This window comes from Lithobates pipiens, unplaced genomic scaffold (genome assembly GCF_037356315.1).
Source record: "Lithobates pipiens isolate NorthernLeopardFrog02 unplaced genomic scaffold, aLitPip1_a1.2 Scaffold_19, whole genome shotgun sequence".
Taxonomy (NCBI): domain Eukaryota; kingdom Metazoa; phylum Chordata; class Amphibia; order Anura; family Ranidae; genus Lithobates; species Lithobates pipiens.
Window position 1 is genome coordinate 439319254 of NW_027507764.1, and position 15684 is coordinate 439334937.

The 15684-nt window shown below is 45.9% G+C and overlaps 1 protein-coding gene across 1 annotated transcript in view; it reads left to right on the top strand.

Annotated features, from left to right (window-relative positions):
- Positions 1–15684, top strand: part of UBE2V2 (ubiquitin conjugating enzyme E2 V2) — a 52397-nt gene that overhangs the window by 12741 nt on the left and 23972 nt on the right. The window contains exon 2 of the mRNA XM_077492664.1: positions 1733–1878. Within this exon, the coding sequence (XP_077348790.1) occupies positions 1733–1878 (146 nt within the window). The remainder of the gene's footprint in view (positions 1–1732; positions 1879–15684) is intronic.

The following is a 15684-nucleotide window of genomic DNA, read 5'->3' on the forward strand; positions in this document are numbered from 1 at the left end:
GAAAGGGGCGTACATTACGCCCCTTTCCGCAAGTGCCCCGCTGCCTGCTGGGAAACACACAGATCCCAGAGGCAGCGGGGACCGTCCTTATTGCGCAGCGCGACTCGCGCATGCGCAGTAGGGAACCGGGAAATGAAGCCGAAAGGCTCCATTTCCTGATTCCCATACCCAAGATGGCGGCGGCAGCACCAGACAGACGATCTAGAGATCGGCTTCGGGTGCCGACATCGCGGGCGCGCTGGACAGGTAAGTGTCACTATTTTAAGTCAGCAGCTGCAGTATTTGTAGCTGCTGGCTTTTAAAAAAAAAAAAAAAAAAACGCGGAGTCCCGGTGGACTCCTGCTTTAAAGGAATCTTCAGATGGTGTATGTGGTTTTCGTTCAGAAATGACATTCATTTTAAAAACAATGTTAAAGTGAAAAATTCAACCAACATTCTATTAGCGAATGTACAAAGATTTTTCATCTGAATATTCTCATATGAAAATTAATCCGTGTTACCAGCATAGGGCTCGGTACACACTTATGCAGTTGGCTTTTGATCTGTTTCTGCAGTTCTTTTTGCTGTGCGTTTTGATTTTTGCGCACGTGATTTTGCTGCGACTTGCGTTTTTGTAATTTTATTTTTTTGTTGTTAGGCAGATTAAAAAAATGCAAATTGCTGCAAAAACGCATTGCATGCTTGTCTGCAGCTTCACCATTGAAGTATATTGAACCAAAAAAAGCACTGTTTTGTATTTAAAAAAAAAAAAAAAAAAAAAAATTTTAAAGTTCCTGACCCTTTCCAAATAAGGATGCGACTGAAAAAAGCATAGATGTGCAGTGTCCCATAGGAAATCATGTATATGAACTGTAGTGCGTTTCTGCAAAAAACACATAGATGTGAACCAGGTCTAAGATGTTTAGTAACATAATGGGATTAAAAAAAACTAATTTAGCCCTTTATGGTACAAAAAAAGCAGATAATCGCTTTTTTTTTTTTTTTTTTTTTTTTTTTTTTTTTTTACCCCATTATGTTACTGACCAATTGATTATTAAAATAGTAATCGAATAATTTCATAATCTATTAGTTTCAGCCCTACCCAGTACTGTTCTTTAGAGCAGATGGTCAGCTGTAATAACCAATGTGGCTCAGCAGCCACTCGGCTGCTATTGCAAGCAGCGGGATGGAACATAGAGTACCTGTATACATTCCTTGTGACAGCAATAACGGTGATTATCTTTATAGGTTTTTTTTTTTTTTTTTTTTTTTTTTTTTTTTAATTTACAGAACATCAGCACCTGATATCGTCCTGAAAGGCAGCCAAAAAATCTGCGTCGACCCGTAATACATTAAAAAAATATACAGGGGAGGAGCATTTCAGCCAATGTCTCCTCATTGGAGGAGAGCAGGCTGAGTTCCCAGCACAGACAGAAAACTGACCACAATGTGCTCCCATACCTACCTAGTGTGGTTTCCTTTTAATAGGAAAGCAGAGGGACTGGCAGGAACACCAGGGATTTCACACAAAGGGAGCAGTACAAAGAGAACAGGATACTTTCATACAAGTACAGCAGGCACATATCAGGAATATGAAATGTTGAGGTAACATTCTTTAACTTCTGTGATGCAGATTAACAAAGTTGCAGAGATTGCAGTGGTTAGACATTTCAAAATTTTTGTAAAGCTAGTTGAACAAACCAATGTTTCTTTATCAGAGGTTACCAATATTCTTTAACTTTTTTGCTTCCAGTCACAGTTCCTCGCAATTTCCAATTACTGGATGAGCTTGAAGATGGACAGAAAGGTGTTGGAGATGGAACAGTCAGCTGGGGCCTTGAAAACGATGAAGATATGACTCTTGCTAGATGGACAGGAATGATCATTGGACCCCCAAGAGTGAGCCACCAACTGCTTTCCATAGCAGTCCCTTTTTTTTCATTTTCCTCTGATACAAGTCATGGTTGAGAGAACTCCAGACAAAATATTATGTTTTGTGTAGTGTGCGAAAGGTGTAGAATCAGTCAGGTTTCTATTGCTGTATAGCGTTCCTAATGAGGAGACGGCCTTGTTTCCTGTTCACACCGGGACAGGAAATCGAGGGAAATCTTCCTAACACTGCAAGTGGTGTCTGTCAGATACCATACAGATAAATGCCCAATAACTTCTGGGCACTAAAGTGTGCTGGATGGATGGTCCCGTATATAGACTTGTAGAAACTTCCACAGCACACATTTATTGCAGACGTTTATTTTCTTTTTTATTCTGACATCGGTGAGCAGGATATCCTCTGAAAAAGATGATTTGTTCCTGCAGCAAAGGTGTGGTGGTGGAAAGTTCTACATATTTGTGCAACACAAATGGCAATAAAAACCTGACCTTTCCCCACGCAATCCCAAACTTAACAAAAACAAAAGATAAGCGGAATTGCATCTATATAAAAGTAATGCTACAGTCTTTGCGGTATGTGTTTTGTGTCATCAGCGTGGACCTATTATTTCAGTAGCATGTATCTTCTCACTAAAGCTTACGTTTCAGCACAAGGGACATAACTTGTTGTGTCTCTTATGCTGATTCTTCTTCTTTTAGACAAAATCTTCTTTCGTCCTACCCCACCCCAGCTGCTGTAATGTTTTGGTTCGGTGGAGGTTAATACAACTAATGAACGCTCATTTAAGAGTCTGACTATGCCTGCCTTTTCTTTTAAGATCTGCCATACGTAGAAGCCATACTAAAGCTTTTATGAATGGCACAGGATCTATGAATGGGGATGGGCAGATGATTGAAAGCTCTGCCTCCTCCATTCAGAGATACTGTGTCATTCATAGAAACTGTAGTATGTCTTTTAGGAAATGGTAGATCTTTTCAGGGAATGCAGGCATTTTTCAGCTCTCGCTAGCCCTTTAGTTCTATTAACCCTTGCTGCACCAGTAGATGACAGTGGCTGGGGGCAGGGGGGGTGTTATGACAGAGGGATATTTCTCCTAAAATAAGAATTGGTACAAGGGGCATATCATGCTAACTGTGCTGATTTTTCTCCAGTCATCTTCCAGGACGGCACACCTGAGAGATGACTGGTCCACCTGACAGGAAACACAATCAACAACGAATTTAAAAGTCCCCACCCTTCCCTCAGACCCTCAGTTCTTGATTGTGTTTCCCACAGGATGACAGCGAAACCAAGTTTCTTTCTAAAAAGTTTTTTTCTTGGGGTCTGGGACCCTGTGTTTTTTCTCGTGAGGTTCTTTTTTTTAGGGACTTAAACAGACAGGGTCTGTGGTGCTCCCTTGTATACCCCCAAGAGAAATCTTGGGGGGGGTATGCCTCACTCAAGGTCTCCTTAGGGAGCCTTGTATGAGCCTCGTGGGACAGGGGAGTTGTTCCAGTAGGCTATTCCCCTGTTGTATTGGCCTACCTGCACATTCGTGGTGGAGTGGTGAGGTGATGCCTTTCCTTATGCGGACGCGGATGGCGTGCGTTCCAACGCCACAGCGCATGTCCGGAAGTCCAAGGGCGTCACTTCCGGGTATCGAGTCCCGGAAGTTGAGATGGCTGGACGCACCGATGTGCGTTCCAGCCTCAGTGCGCAGGACCGGAAGAGGCCGTGCGTCATTTCCGGGCGACGGACCTCCTTAAAGATGGCGCCGAGCGGCGCGGTTTTTTCAAACAGAACGGGTGTGCTGTAACACACCCAGTCTCCTCGTCCTGCGAGACGCTTTCCTGGCACTTTGAAAAGACAACAAGGGGATGCTCGAGACCTGATCCAGCGATCCTGCAGGGCAGCAAATCGCCATGGAAGAGGAAGGTCCGTCTGAGCAGACAGTCGTTGAGGTCGCCACTGGGGGTGAGTGATCCAACTTTATTTAGGGGCAGGGTTCTCGGGGTAGAGCTCCTGTGCCCCTTTTAGGACTTGTGTAGCTAAAATTGTCTATTTTTTGACTATTCCCAGGGACCGAAAGCTCTGCCCAGGGGTCAGCTGCTAGGTCTAAGGGGAAGGTTACTTCAAAGTCCAGGCGTTGTGGTTACTGTAACGCTAAGTTAGCACAAGACCACTCCAAGCCTTTCTGCGATCGATGTATCATCAAGCTCGCAGGCAGGGAGACCTCTCAGGTCGTGAAGGAATGTAGGGCCTTACAAGCAGAAATGTTGGCTACCCTTCAAACTTTTCAGTCCACCCTTGTGAAGGGTTTGCAGGAAGTACCGTCAGAGAGTGAGACTCCTCAGTTACAGGAAAATCTTTCCACATCTTATGCGGAAAGTTCCCAGGGCCAAGTCTCCCTATTATCTGAAGTGGAGGAAGGCCAAGTACCAGATTGTAGTTCTGGAGAGGAAGATTCAGACCAAGATAGCCAGGGGGAGGCTAAGCTTGGGGGATTTTTGTTCCCGAGTGAGGACATGGAGGGTTTATTAAAAGCCATTTACGCCTCAGAAGATATTCAGGTTCCCTCTGCTCAAGTCTCAGCTCAAGATAGAGTATATAGAGGTCTAGGAAGGTTACAGACCAGAACCTTTCCCATCCACCAGTCTCTGAAGGAGATAATCCTTAGAGAATGGAAGGAACCTGAACGCAAGCTTCTCAAACTGAAAGCTTGGAAAAGGAGGTGTCCCTTTAAAGATGAGGAGGAGGAAAAAATTTTTAAGGCTCCTCGCTTGGATGCAGCCTTAGCACAAGTATCTAAGAGGTCTGACTTATCCTTTGAGGATTCCGGAAATATCCAGGATCAGATGGATAGAAAGTCGGAAACTTTACTCAAAAGAGCCTGGGAGGCGAATGCGGCAGCAATGGCGCCTGCCCTAGCTTCCGCCTGTGTAGCCAGAAATGCTGACACCTGGCTGGGCAAATTAATGGATCATGTTTCCCGCAGTAAGGAGGCTAAAGAGATTGTAGACTCGCTGGAAGTAATCAGTCGAGCAGTAGCATATGTGGCAGACGCAGCTGTAGAAACTGTTAGGACCACAGCTAAAGCAGCAGCACTTTTGAACTCTTCCAGGAGAGCTCTATGGGTCAAGACTTGGGATGGGGATTTTACTTCCAAGTCTCGCCTATGCGGTATCCCCTTTGAGGGTTCCTTGCTGTTTGGTTCAGGCCTAGATCAGGTTTTGTCCCGATCTACGGAGAAGGGCAAGAAATTTCCTGTAAGGGCCAAGAAAGAAAGGGGTAAGAAATTTTTTCGAGGCCCCTATTCAAAGTCTCATCATAAGGGGAAAACTGAACCAAGGAGAAAATGGAACTTGGGGAAAGGAAAGGAAAAAAGTACAATTCTTTTCTCCAGCTCCGGAGCCTCTCAGAAAGAAGGCAAATGACGCCACCGTAAAGGTAGGCGCAAGACTCCGCGATTTCCTTCCACAGTGGGAAAGGATCACGCAGAGTCCATACATTCTAAACCTTTTAGAAGTGGGGTACAGACTAGAATTTCAGACCCATCCCCCACAGGAATTTCTGGTTACCTTTCCTCCCAGGGACCCAACCAAGGCAGAAGGGTTACTGAAAAATCTAAAGGAGCTAGCAGAGCAAAGGGTTATTACTCCAGTACCAACCAATCAGCTTACCCAGGGTTTTTACTCACACGTATTTGTGGTTCCAAAACCCTCAGGAAAATTTCGGTTGATAATAAACTTGAGAAGACTCAACCGTTACCTGCTTCACAAGAAGTTCAGGATGGAGAGTATCTACTCAGTAAGAAAGCATCTGCAGAGAGGAGTCTTTATGGTCACCCTGGACCTAAAAGACGCTTATCTACACGTACCCATTGCTCCCGAACACCAGAAGTACCTACGCTTCGCAGTTTGTATACAGCAGAGGATACAACACTGGCAGTTCAGGGCTCTCCCCTTTGGGCTGGCGGCAAGTCCGAGGATATTCACAAAGGTGTTAGCCGAAGTAGTGGCATACCTACACCTGCAGGGAATAAGGTTAATACCCTACCTGGACGACTTGCTGATCTACAGTGTCGATCAGAGGCAAGCAGTAATAGACAGAGACATCGTGTTGGAAACTCTGGAGACCTTGGGCTGGATGGTCAGTCAGGAGAAGTCCTCACTGACTCCATCTCAGTCCAAGTTATACCTAGGCTACCTGTTAGACTCGCAGGCACAGAAGGTATTCTTACCAATAGAAAAGGTAACGAAGGTCCAGAATGCGGTTGTCACCCTTCTCGAAAGAGGAGAAGCCTCTCTGAGATATATAATGAGATTGCTGGGCCTCATGACGGCCTGCATTCCGGCAGTAACCTGGGCACAACTCCATTCTCGGGAGCTTCAGTCTTTTCTACTTGCCTCATGGGGAGGAAAAAGAGAAACATTAGAGAACAGAGTGCCCATCACAGAGGAGGTATCTCGTTCTCTGCGGTGGTGGCTCGACCCACAGAATTTGTTGAATGGTCGCCCCTGGTCTCAGGTAAACCCTTTGGTCTTAACCACGGACGCCAGCGCCTGGGGTTGGGGGGCTCATCTGGGAAACCGATATTCCCAGGGGTCCTGGAACCACAGCCAAGCCAGGGAGTCTTCCAATTTCAGGGAGCTTCTGGCAGTAGGAAAAGCCCTAGAATATTTCCGAGAGGAACTGCAGGACAGGGAGGTTCAGGTCCTCTCGGACAACCTGGTCACGGTGGCATACTTAAACCACCAAGGTGGGACAAGGTCGGACAAACTAAGACGGTTAGCGCAACAGATCCTTGTGAAGGCAGAAAAGAGGGTCCTTTCATTGTCAGCGATTCACATAAAGGGCTCACTCAATCTGCAAGCAGATTTTCTAAGCAGACAGCCCATCCTTCAGGGGGAATGGGGATTGAGCAAAGAAATCTTCTTCCTGGTGTGCAAACATTTTGGCAAGCCAGAAATAGATTTGTTCGCTTCCCGGGAGAATGCGAAGGTTCTCAGGTTTTTCTCCCTTTACAAGGATCAAGAAGCAGAAGGGATAGACGCTCTTGTACAAGTATGGGATTTCAGACTGGCTTATGCCTTTCCCCCATTGGTGCTCCTTCCCAGAGTCCTGCAAAAATTAGCCTACTCAAGGTCAGTCCTGATACTGATAGCACCCTGGTGGCCCAAGAGAGTTTGGTTTCCCACCATTCAGAGTCTCGCGATAGCTCCCCCACTGCGTCTGCCGGTGCAACGAGACCTACTCAGTCAGGGTCCAGTCTTTCACCCCGACCCGGGTCGTCTCTCTCTGACAGCATGGCTATTGAAAGGGAAATACTCCGAGACAGGGGCTGTTCGGAAAAAGTGATAGATACTCTTCTCCTCAGTAGGAAAGGCGTCACCAGAAAGATTTATGCAAAGGTCTGGAAAGTCTTCTCCCACTGGTTACAGTCTAAGGAGGGGGCTCTCCAGATGATACCCACCATCCTAGACTTTCTTCAGGAGGGGGTGGACCAGGGTTTGGCAGTTAGCACCCTAAAGGTCCAGGTGGCAGCCCTGTCCGTGTTTTTTGATAGGAAGCTAGGACAGGAGCCGCTAATAAAAAGATTTTTATCGGCCAGGGAAAGGGTAGTTCCAGTTAGGTCGGTCAGTTGCCCTCCATGGGATCTGTCCCTGGTATTAGATGCCCTAACAAGGGGGCCTTTTGAGCCGGTGGCTCAAATTTCGGTTAAGCTTTTATCATTTAAGTTGGCCTTCCTCCTGGCTATCACTACGGCCAGGAGGGTGAGTGATATACAGGCTCTGTCAATTAAAGAGCCGTTTTTGCGCATCCTAGAGGATAGGGTAATCCTCACTCAGGATCCTCTTTATTTGCCAAAGGTTGCTTCATTATTTCACAGAACACAGGAGATTATTCTCCCGTCCTTTTGCCAGAATCCTAAGAATAAGGAAGAAGAAAGATTTCATTTCTTAGATGTCAGGCGTTGTCTCCTAGTCTATTTAGAAAGGGTGAAGGACTTTAGGAGATCCAGTCATTTATTGGTCACTTTTTCAGGGAAGAAAAAGGGTCTTCAAGCATCAAAATCTACGATAGCTAGATGGGTTAGACAGACCATATCCATAGCTTATAGACAGGCAGGTAAACCAGTACCAACCCGCCTTAAGGCGCATTCAGCTAGATCCCTAGCGACCTCCTGGGCAGAGAGGGCAGGCGCCTCAATTGACCAGATCTGCAGAGCAGCAACATGGACGAGCCATAGAACATTTCTGAGGCACTACAGAGTGGAGCTGTTGTCCCCTCAGGATTTGGCATTTGGCAGGAAGGTCCTACAAGCGGTTGTCCCGCCCTAAAGGTAGGCCTGAACTTCTTGCTTATCCTCTCAGGTGTGCCGTCCTGGAAGATGACTGGAGAAAATGACCAGTTACACTTACCGGTAACGTCTTTTCTAGGAAATCTTCCAGGACGGCAGGCCTACTCCCTACCCTTGTTTTATTGGTGTGATATATTGATTCTTCACAGAATGTTCCCTCTGACACTGGTGTGGGATTTTCTTTACCATAACTGAGGGTCTGAGGGAAGGGTGGGGACTTTTAAATTCGTTGTTGATTGTGTTTCCTGTCAGGTGGACCAGTCATCTCTCAGGTGTGCCGTCCTGGAAGATTTCCTAGAAAAGACGTTACCGGTAAGTGTAACTGGTCATTTTTTATTTTAGCTAAATAGGCTTTAAAGCGGGAGTCCGCCGGGACTCCGCGTTTTTTTTTTTTTTTTTTTTTTTTTTAAAAGCCAGCAGCTACAAATACTGCAGCTGCTGACTTTTAAAATGACACTTACCTGTCCAGCGCGCCCGCGATGTCTGCACCTGAAGCCGATCTCTCGATCGTCTCTCGGGTGCTGCCGCCGCCATCTTGGGTATGGGAATCAGGAAGTGGAGCCTTTCGGCTTAATTTCCCGGTTCCCTACTGCGCATGCGCGAGTCGCACTGCGCAATAAGGACGGTCCCCGCTGCCTCTGGGATCTGTATGTTTCCCAGCAGGCAGCGGGGGACTTTCGGAAAGGGGCGTAATCTACGCCCCTTTCCGCAGAGAGCTATCCCGGAAGTGGGTGCAGATACCTATACTGTACAGGTACCTGCACCATAGTAGAAGCACATCCATTATGATTGGTAGGCAGAGGGCAGGTGAGCCTGGAGAGGGAGCCCAATCTTAACTACACTGGACAGCCAGCATATAAAGTGACTCTTAACTTTTAAAAAGTCCATCATACAATTAAATAGTGTGGCAAACCTCACTGTATCTTCTTTCTTGTTCCTCTTCTGATGATGATGATGAACTAGACCAAAAGCCTTAATTTCCCCAAACTGACTGCTGAGTGGGAGGGTCAGCCTACTATAAAGCCCATGATTGAAAAGTGCAGCCACAGCACAGCAGTAGATGTATAACTATTACGATAGGAGCGGAAGGCTAACAACAATAAACCTATAAATGGACATGGGAATGCCTGAGGTCCCATTGAAATTGGTGCAGTGCTGTAACATTGGTGTGATGTGGTGCCATTCATTCAGTGTTCACTGCATAACAAAAATACTGCTGGGCTTCATATCATTTTAACACAATGCATTGGTGTGCATGGGCTCTAAAAGTTTATTCTAAAGCAGGGTCCTCAAACTTTTTAAACAAGGGGTCAGTTCATGTTCCCTCCACCTTTTGTGGGGCGGGACTATAGTTTAAAAAAAATATGAACTAATTCCTATGCACATCTTATTTGTAGTGCAAAAAAAAAACTATTTTAAAATAAAGAACAATTTTAATCAACATGAACTTATTAGTATTTCAGACTCTCCATCACAGCCCCCCCGTCACACAAACTCCTCTCCATCAGAACACCCATGCAATCCAATTCTAGTGCAGGGGTTAAAAAACAAGTCCCCACACTATTTTCGCGTGATTTCAATGCAACTGTGTGGCTGAACTCGCACTGTACAGACATCGCATTTGATTGGCACCTGCGGTGCGGGTGTGGATCTCTTGCAAAGTCTGAGATTGTGCATATGTGACCCTAGGCTCAGTGGTACAGAACAAAACCTATTCTGTTCAACTGAACGCAAGTAAAATGCCCCTAAAACGCCCAAGTATAAAATTTTCAGGCATGAGTGCTGAATTGCGTAAACCACTGGTTTGAAAGAATCTTAGTCTTTATGTACACTGACGGCTCCTAAACATAGAGCTTTTGGCGTGGTGTGTTTTTTTTCTCAAGCTCCTAACCTCCACACCATAAAAGCCAATATGTCCATGTACACACAGGCTTTTACCAGTGTTTAGGGGCTGCTGTGATTAGGGTAGCTTCAATCTCCCTCTCCTGCGGTAAAATTGTCATGTTTTGCATTTTGCCACAGCCAGTGGTCAAAGTAGGCTGTGTGTACATGAAACCTTAGAGCTCTTGCACACAAGTCAGGTAAACCCGTTCAACCTGACAACCAGTGTATTTTCCCAGCCCAGGTGCAGCATACAGCCTGTCATTGACATGAATGGCTGTGCACTGCTGTACTCATGCATGTGGTTGTGCTATCATAAACAGGAGTACAGCATATTGGAAAATGCAAAAAGCAATAACATTATCTTTTATGCATATGACTATGCAGTATTCACGTTTAAAAGCACTGTTGTATATATGAGCTCAGCAACACACGTTCTTGTCATTGACGGGCTGTACGCTGTTCCTTGGCCAAGGAAATATACATTGGCAATTATGTAAAACTGTCCCGTGCCCAGCAGACCAAAGTGCAAGAGACCTGTAAGGGCCCTATAAAGTGACAGTGCCTGATAATTCAGTCTATGCTCACATCAGGATGGATTGACACAGACATTAAGTGAGCAGTGTTGGTTGCTGACAGATGACTTTTTTTTTTTTAATTTTTTTTATTACTTTTTCAAAGTTTATTTTTCAAATGGCAAAGTGTAATATTATGACACAGTGGTGCGCTAAATTAAATTTTATTCAAAGCTAAATTGCAAGTGCATTAAAGTAAAAAAAATAAAAATAAAACTTGGAGAAAGGATAGATTTTCTGTCAGGTTTCAGTTTGTTTTTATTAATGTTAAACCAGGGGTGAGCAAACTTCAGCCCAACAGCTGTTGTGGACTACAGGTCCCATCATAAAAACAAACGGAGAGTAGTGGGACTTTGAGTGAGGGTTGTCACCGTGACAGGTATTGCATAAAGCATATGTATAAACGTGTTTTATTAATGCGAATGCATTGAAAATACAATAGTAAAACAATACAATAGTAAAACAATACAATAGTAAAACAATACATATTGTGGTTACGATTTATAATATATCAAATGCACCATAGATGCTATATGAACAAAAGATGATACACATAGATATGTTTTAAACTCTATATAGCTGGGTAGGTAAAAAGTATGCACAGCCAAAATATAATATACAAGAGGCAAACTTGACCAAACACCCTCAAACTCCACGCATTACATGGCTTGTGCCATTCATCAGGAGTTGGGGGCAGAGAGAAACTGTGTAGAAACAAACAAGTAGACAGAAATTAATATTTTTCTACTCCTAAAGGGAGAAAAAAAACATTAGGGAGAGTGGAATCTATACTTGCAAGTCGGCTAGAAACTGTGCTTGACTAGTGTGGAAATGGATTGAGCACAAAACTGAATGTCTGTCTACGGAGCTGAAGCATGGCACAAGCCATGAAGCGTGTCGTTTCTTGAGGGTGCTTGGTCAAGTTTGGCTTGCTATGTATATAAAATATTTTATTTTGGTCCGTGCATATTTTTTTTTTTTTTTTATGTATTTGCATTTGATTATTAAAACATTTAAAAAAAATGTGTTTTATGCTATCTGTCATGGTGGCACCCTTCACTCAAAGTCCCACTACTCTCCTGTGTTTTTATATGTATAATAGGGATGGAGGGTATGTCACTGTGGTGTTAGGTCACATGTTTTACAGGTCCCATCGTGCCTCTAGGAGTCATGCTTGTGGCTTTCAGGGTCTTGCGATGTCTCATGGAACTTGTAGTTCCATAATAGCTGGTGGGCTGAGGTCTGTCTACCTTTGTTGTAAACACATATTGACATGAAGTGGGGATAGTATAGTGTCATGATAAATAGTTGTATAGCCCTGAGTAGGGGAGAAAAAACTTATTGTAATTTGATATAGTAGTGACGTTAGAGACACTTGGCAATCCCAATGATATGGTTATGATGAGGCAGTGAGTTGTCTGAAATGTCCCTTTTTATAAAGTGGATGCAATGTGCCACCTGTGTGGGTTAATGGTTTAGTAGTCCTTCACTTTGTAGTAAATTGAGAGAGTTTGGTTCCAAAAGACTGAGATCTCTGGGATAGCCCACTAGATGGCGTTATTCTTTTTTTTTTTTTATATTGTCACTTCCAGCACATATCAAGGGACTTTGGAAAAATCACATAGATGTCTACTGAACATCTCTCCCAGTGAGTTAGGATTACTTTTAGGTGGAAAAACGCCTCTTCCCTTTCTTGCTATCGTGTGTTTTAAGGGCTTATTTAAAATGTGGCTGTATGGCTGCAACGTGGTTAAAAACCACTGCACATATATAAAGCACAGCAACATGCATTACAAATATTCTCTGTCCACCCCAGGACACTGAAATATTTAAACAAATGGCTGTTCTTTGGAGAAGAACAAACGTGAGGTGCAGAACCAGGTCATTTGACCTGTAAAAAGTCACATAATGACTCTTCTCTAAGCACAGATCTCCTTCTGCTTTAACCACTTGGGTACCGCGCTATTGCCGAATGACGGCATTAGCGCGGACCTAGATTTCCGGGACTACGTCTATTGACGTCGTCCCGGTTACGAGCGGCCTGCGCGCCCCCTGAGGGGCGCGTGCCGCGCGCTCTGTGATCGGCGAGTCTATGAGACTCGCCTGATCACCGATCCGTGCAAGGGGTCGATCCCGACCCCTTATCACGTGATCAGCTGTCAGCCAATGACAGCTGATCATGTGATAGAACGGAGCCGGTAATCGGCTATTATTCCTCCTCGCGCTGACAGCGCGAGGAGAAAAAAAAAAAGCCGATCACCGGCGGCCGTGATCGGGACATCAGTCCCGATCACGGCCAGCAATGCAAGGCACCACATGCCACCTGCCAGTGCCCACCTGCCTCCCGCAGTGCCATCCTGAAGGATAAATAAAAGTAAAAGTAAGTGCCGCCCACAGTGCCGCCCAATCTGCCTCAAAGGTGCTGCCTTTCAATGCGGAAAATCGTTCCTGCCTCTTCATTGGACGGTGATCACAATGGATGCCAGCCTGACCAGATGGGATGGAGTGCTGGGGGTACAGTCGACCCAGGGCTTCTGGTCCTGGGAGGAATCCCAGTTGCTGATCAATGTGCTTGAGCTTCGAGTGATCAGGCTCTGTCTCTCCACATGGTCAATGAGGCTACGAGGTCGTCCGATCAGGATCCAGTCAGACAACGCCACGGCGGTGGCATATGTCAACCATCAAGGAGGAACAAGGAGCGCGCTGCAGCACGAGAGGTTGCTCACATCCTCCGGTGGGCAGAGCGACATGTACCAGCTCTGTCGGCCATATACATCCCGGCAGTATAAAACTGGCAGGTGGACTACTTAAAGCGGTTGTATACCCGCTGTGTTTTTTTTTTTTTTTTAACTTACCTGCAAAGGAAAAGGCATAATGAGCTAGCTCATTATGAAATACTTGCCTTAGATCGAGGCCTGACATCTGGCCCGATCCACGCCGAGGGAGCTGACATGTTCCCTCAGCATTTCTTTCGCGTATCGTGGCTCGGGCGCTGTGAGTGGCCGGAGCCGCGATATCGTCACTCCCACGCATGCGCAGGAGATTTCTTCCCGGCAGGGTCCGGCGTCTGCCGGTCTTTTAGCTGAGAATCCCCTGTGCGCATGCGCCGCTGCAGTCAGAGGCGCATTGCGACATTGCGAGGGGAATATCTCCTAAACCGTACAGGTTTTGGAGATTTTATTTTTTATTTTTTCTTACAGGTAAGCCTTATTATAGGCTTTCCTGTAGGTAAAAGTCCCAAAAATTACTATACAACCACTTTAAGTCACCAGATGCTGGACCCAGGAGAATGGTCGTTACATCCAGAGGTGTTCAGGCTTCTTTGCCTGCGGTGGGGCACACCAGATGTGGATCTCCTAGCCTCTCAGCTCAATCAAAAGGTGCGGAGGTTCGTATCCAGGACGAGATCCTTTGGCAGATGCGTGGGAGCAGTACCAGCTCGTTTACGCCTTCCCTCTGCTCAAACTGTTACCATGTCTGCTTCGCAGAGTGGAGGCTGATGGGATTTCAGTGATAATGATAGCCCCAGCATTCCTGGTATGCCGACCTAGTACGCCTGGTGGCGGATGGTCCTTGGCGGTGGCCGACGCGAGAAGACCTTGTGTCACAAGGTCCAATACTCTATCCTGCTTTACCGTTGCTGGTTTTAACGGTATGGCTGTTGAAAGCCAGGTGCTAAGGAACTGAGGTCTGTTGGACTCGGTAATCTCCACTATGCTGAGGGCACGAAAATCTTCTCAGAAGATATACCATCTTACATGGAAGGCTTATTTCTCCATGTGTGAGGAGATGGGGTGGCATCCGCACGCCTATTCCATTACCAGAATCCTGCTGTTCTTACAGCGAGGAGTGGACCAGAAACTGGCTTTAAGCATGGTCAAGGGACAGATATCGGCCTTGGCTGTCTTTTTCCAACAACCTCTGGCGTCTCACTCATTGGTAAGCACCTTTTGTGCAAGGGATTCGGTATGTAGTCCCTCCGGTGCGACCACCCCCTACCTCTGTGGGATCTGAACCTGATCAGAAACCGCCGTTTGAGAACAGGGAAATTCCCTTATTGACTTTCTCAGAAAGTAGTCTTTCTAGTGGCTATTGCATCTGCCAGGAGGGTTTCTGAGTTCAGTGACCTTGTCTTGCAAGTCGCCATATCTGGTTTTCCACTAGGATAAGGTGGTGTTGTGTCCGCAACCTTTTCTTCCAAAGGTGGTTTCGGCTTTTCATCTCAATGAGGATATTGTGCTACCATCCGTGTGTCTTAAGCCGGCACATCCTAAGGAGGTGGCCCTCCATATCCTGGACGTGGTCCAGCCCCTAAGGGTATATCTGTCTGCCACGGCTCCCTTCTGGAAGTCAGACTCTGTTCATTTTGGTGGCTGGTCCGAAAAAAGGTCTGGCAGTCTCGTTGACCACCATTTAACGGTAGATCAGATTGTGGTCCAGGCTTACGCCTTGAAGGGGTAGGTGCCCCCCTTTCCCGTCATGGCCCATTCCACCAGGGCAATTGGGACCTCCTGGGCTTTCCGTCATCAAGTGTCTGTCTCCCAGGTTTGTAAGGTGGCGACTTGGTCGCCCGTTCACACTTTACAAAGTTGATGTAAGCGCATCTTCAGATGCTTGTTTTGCAGGTGGCCGTGTAATCGTTGCAATTTACACTCTTTCTTTGTGTTAGAGAAAGTTGCATATGTTGGCCGCAAGTTCTGATGCAGTCATTTCAGATAGCAACTCCTCCGTTGAGGAGCGCCTCTGGCTGTGGGTGAAGTTATAATTGCTGTTTCTACCCCTCTTACTGACACTGCTTGGGGACGTCCCTATGGTAAAGATTTAAAGGAGCTTTGTCCGTCAATGAACAAAAGAGAAAATAGGATTTTTGTACTCGCCGTAAAATCCTTTCCTCTGAAGTTCGTTGACAGACACAGCACCCACCGCTCCTTATTTACGCTATACTGCTTGTTGACGTACTGAGTGGCAGGAAGCAGGCTGAGGGGTTATAGCCAGAGGGTCCACCCCCTGGGCGGAAC